Raw genomic sequence first — 3,788 nt, 5'->3', positions numbered from 1 at the left:
TTCAAAGCGTGTGAAAAAAGTAGCGGCTTATAGTCCGGAAATTACGGTATATATCCTTTAAGTGAGCATTAAGAGAAGTTGTGTAATTATTATTAATTAATTCTTATTTAATTATAATTAAGTCATCATCCACAAACAAGATTTTGACTTTGAAGTGATACATTTAGGCTCTGTTCATCCAAATTTGATAAAAAACATGTTTTTTCACCCCTTGTGTTATACGCTCATCCAGGTGAGCTACCAGGGCACCCCATGCAGATAGTTTTGGTTTGATTTGTCAGGAGATTCCACAAGTATCAGGGATTGGTATATCTTCGTGAGAAAGTGGCTCCAGAGAAAATTGCTGTTCTGTGGGTTATCCTGATACTGTTTCTAATGTTATGTTTCAAAGCTGTAAGTAACACACAATTCCGCAATTAAATTCCATTACTTCTATTGTATTAAGTTGGAATGTGCGACTAGTTGACACCACAATCACTAGTCGGTTAAACTAATTATATTTTCTTCCTATGCTGGTTAATTGCATTAATTGCGTCTCTTAAAATGATTTTAAGAGTTATCTTTGTCTACACTTATATTTGGACTAGTCGACTAGTCTAAATTTTAATTTCTGTTTAATGGATGGCGAAATTAGTCACCAGGGACATAACTAGTATTAAGGTAGAGGCAGCAACTTAACAGCAGCTGGAAATCTTGTTTCTGTTGCCCTCATCATTAGATTATTAATCAAATTGAAATCGGAATTGAATTGAATTAATTAATTTGTAAATAATTGGAAGCACAATTGAGCTTAAAAAATATTCATCAGTTGTATTTCTCTCACTCAGTACATGGTGACATCACTGTTTGGTGTGCTCAGAGATGCAACTGAATTAAAACATTCAACCAGAGAGGGCAGTAAAACACAGTTTTTCACTGCTGTTCAGCCTGCTGTTCATTTACCCTTTAAAAGTTACTGAATATTGGATGGCATTATACACATAAGGTTTAGCCCACACATCAGTGTGCCAACATACTGAGCCTGTTCTGATTCAAAAATCTGATATAACTCAGCCATTGTCATCCTCTTCTAGTCGGGTAATACAATCTTTATTTTTTTATTTTATTTATCATTTGTATTGCTATTATTCATATCTGGATTGTACTATACTGCTATATTTATACTTTTAGTAGAATATGTTTACAAATGTCAATGTTGCGATATTAATAAGCCACTGACAATATAGTATTATGTTGATGCTGCATATTGTTCAGTATCTACATAATTCGCCAATATGGCTGAATATACCCAGGAATTTAATCCAAAAAATCTGCTCTGTAACTCACAGTAGATTTGTAAACCAACATAGAGTGTGTGTGCGTGTGTGTTTGAGAGGGCAGAGGGGGGGCAGACTGAGGGAGGGCTGGCTGTTTTCAGTCTCCACCTAAATGGATCCTGCACCATTAGTGAGCTGTCCATGCTGTCGCTAGCGGGCAAATGACACAGTCGAACTTCAGAAACCCCCTGCAGGACCCCCACTGATGTCAGCTCGGAGAGAGAGAGGGAGAGAGAGAGATGGACTGTGAGTTAATGTGAGGAAATGAAGCAGTGTGCAAATGGGTAGAGAGACCCAGAGAAACAGGAGCAGAGAGAGAGGAGGCAGCCACTGTGTGAGAAACGATCCAGTGCAGAGAGGTGAAGGGAGGAGAGGAGCAACGCTACAGCTCTCCTCTTCAGCGCGTGGAAGGAGGAAGCAGCAAGTTGACAGCTGAAGCTTACCTCAGCGAATAGTGCAGCAGATATCAGCTAGGAGGCCGCCTCCTCCTCCCCTTCCTCCTCCTCCTCTGCGCTCTCTCCCTGCTGGGGGAATAAACCACCTGCTCAGCTACCTCGCCTCCTCTTCATTACCACTTACTTCTTCACTGCCCAATTCCATCTCCCCCCTCATTGTCGCGCATCCAAATTGGGATGCGGACCCAGCAGGGCTCAGAGGGGGGTGTGCCCTTACCCGGGGGCAGCTGTGGCAGCAGCGGCAGCGGCAGCTCGGGGCTGTCACCTGGGTCTGACTCGGACGGAGGAAGCCCGACAGGCGGAGTGGTGGACAGCATGGTGGACGGAGGTCTCGGGGTTGGTGGATGTATGGGTGGAGGTGGAGGAGGAGGAGGTAGCTTGGGCGGCACGCTGAGGGGGGTCCTGTCTCGCTATTGGAGCTTGGAGAGTCTGCACTCCACCACAGGTAAGATGCAGATGCAGGTCTGTGCATGGATGTATATGCTGTGCTGAGCACACGTGCACAGCAGCAGACTGCCAGGAGGTTAGTGTGTTTTTTAGGGGTTGAATTAAAAGTAAAGTGTGTGCATGTGTGTGTGTGTGCATCATGCCAGCCGTTTAGCTGACACCCGCTGACATGGTAGGTGCTGTGTTGATGTGTTTGGGTGGGCCAGCTGCTTCCTTTTCTAGTCATGCAGAAAGAGCCAGAAAATACCAACAGCTTTGCCTTTCACAGCCCTCTTCCTTACAGTCTAATGCTCTCCTTTTCACTCATTTAAATCTGCTACACACAGGTTACATTCTGTGTACCTAATAATAATGTGTAATGTGTAATGTGCTTGCTTGCCACGGTTGCACTCATGGTGGCCTGTAGGTAACATATAAAGAATCTGACTGACCATCCTCAACTCTGAGGACTTGGGGTATCATTAGAAAATTTTAAAATCAGTGCTGAGTTACTGAACTATATTTTCAGGTATTTTTGCTTGTCTATTTGAACTGAACTGAAAAATGACTGGAGAGAGTGGAGGAATGACATGCGTCTAAGATTCTATTATAATAATATAAATATAATAATGGTCGTTGTCTGGATGATACTTTTTTCGATATCGCACTTCAAGACATGTAAGAGCAAGTTTTTTTTTCTTAAAAATCTTTCACAAACATTAAATGTCTGTACACAAGCAGCTGTTAAAGAACAAAAATATGTCTAAAATTAGGTAAATTTGGATCTGAATTGGGAACTATCTGATTAAAGATGATAAACAAGATTATGAAACTGACCTAAATTTTGATTTCAGATGTTTTCTCCATAGTTTTCATCTCAGCACTACAAACACTTTTTCTGTTTCCTGAGCCTGATGCCATATTCATATTATTTGTTTCATTTGACCAATATCCCATACTCTCAATTAGAGAAATATACTGTAAAACAGTTCAAATTCTTACATTTAAGAAACTGGAAATAGTAAAATGTTTGAGTTTTGTACTTTTAAAATTTGAATGAATAATGAAACCAATCCCATAGGTAAATATATATATATTTTCTATATAAAATACTGCAACTTCTGGTTGTAGAGATTCAGTGTCCTCATCAGCAGTTTTATTTCTCATCGGTAGTACCTGCAGATCTGGTAGTGCTGTATTGTCTTATAATGGTGTCTCTTTGCTTGTGTCTGATCTGTTTGTTTATGCACAATAGTGCTTATATATCTCACAATTGATATGCATGCTTTCCATTCACCAACTTTACCTGTCAGCCTATTTTCCTGTTGTTGTCATAGGACCGCGTTCACTGCAGCTTTCTGAGGAGGGACCAGGAATAACAGGAGAGAAGCTGGCCATTAGCTCAGGACTTTGTACAGCTGTGAAATCCAAAGCTGCAGGCAGTGAAATCAGCGCAGGGGAGACATATTAGCTCATAACACTGTGGCATTTATCCAGGATCTGCCTTGTTTAAATGGCATCACATTAGCTTTATCGTGACTCCCAGTTGTTGTCATCGCGGCTTTGTCAGTCAGGCTGTGTGTGTGTGTGT

The 3,788-nt window shown here is 41.2% G+C and overlaps 1 protein-coding gene across 4 annotated transcripts in view; it reads left to right on the top strand.

The window, feature by feature from the left end:
* arhgef4 (Rho guanine nucleotide exchange factor (GEF) 4) overlaps positions 1-3,788 on the top strand; it is a 110,580-nt gene that overhangs the window by 53,830 nt on the left and 52,962 nt on the right. The window contains exon 1 of one of the 4 annotated variants that reach the window (XM_035669477.1): positions 1,663-2,216. The exons of the other annotated variants lie outside the window; for them this stretch is intronic. Coding sequence (XP_035525370.1) covers positions 1,949-2,216 — 268 coding nt within the window. The 5' untranslated portion in view covers positions 1,663-1,948. Of the gene's footprint in view, positions 1-1,662; positions 2,217-3,788 lie in introns of those variants that run through there. 4 annotated transcript variants of the gene reach the window in all.

This window comes from Morone saxatilis, unplaced genomic scaffold, assembly GCF_004916995.1.
Source record: "Morone saxatilis isolate NCDOM2014 unplaced genomic scaffold, NCSU_SB_2.0 Contig0, whole genome shotgun sequence".
NCBI classification, from domain to species: Eukaryota; Metazoa; Chordata; class Actinopteri; family Moronidae; genus Morone; species Morone saxatilis.
Note: the sequence above shows the minus strand (reverse complement) of the source record. Positions and strands in the feature narration are given on the sequence as shown.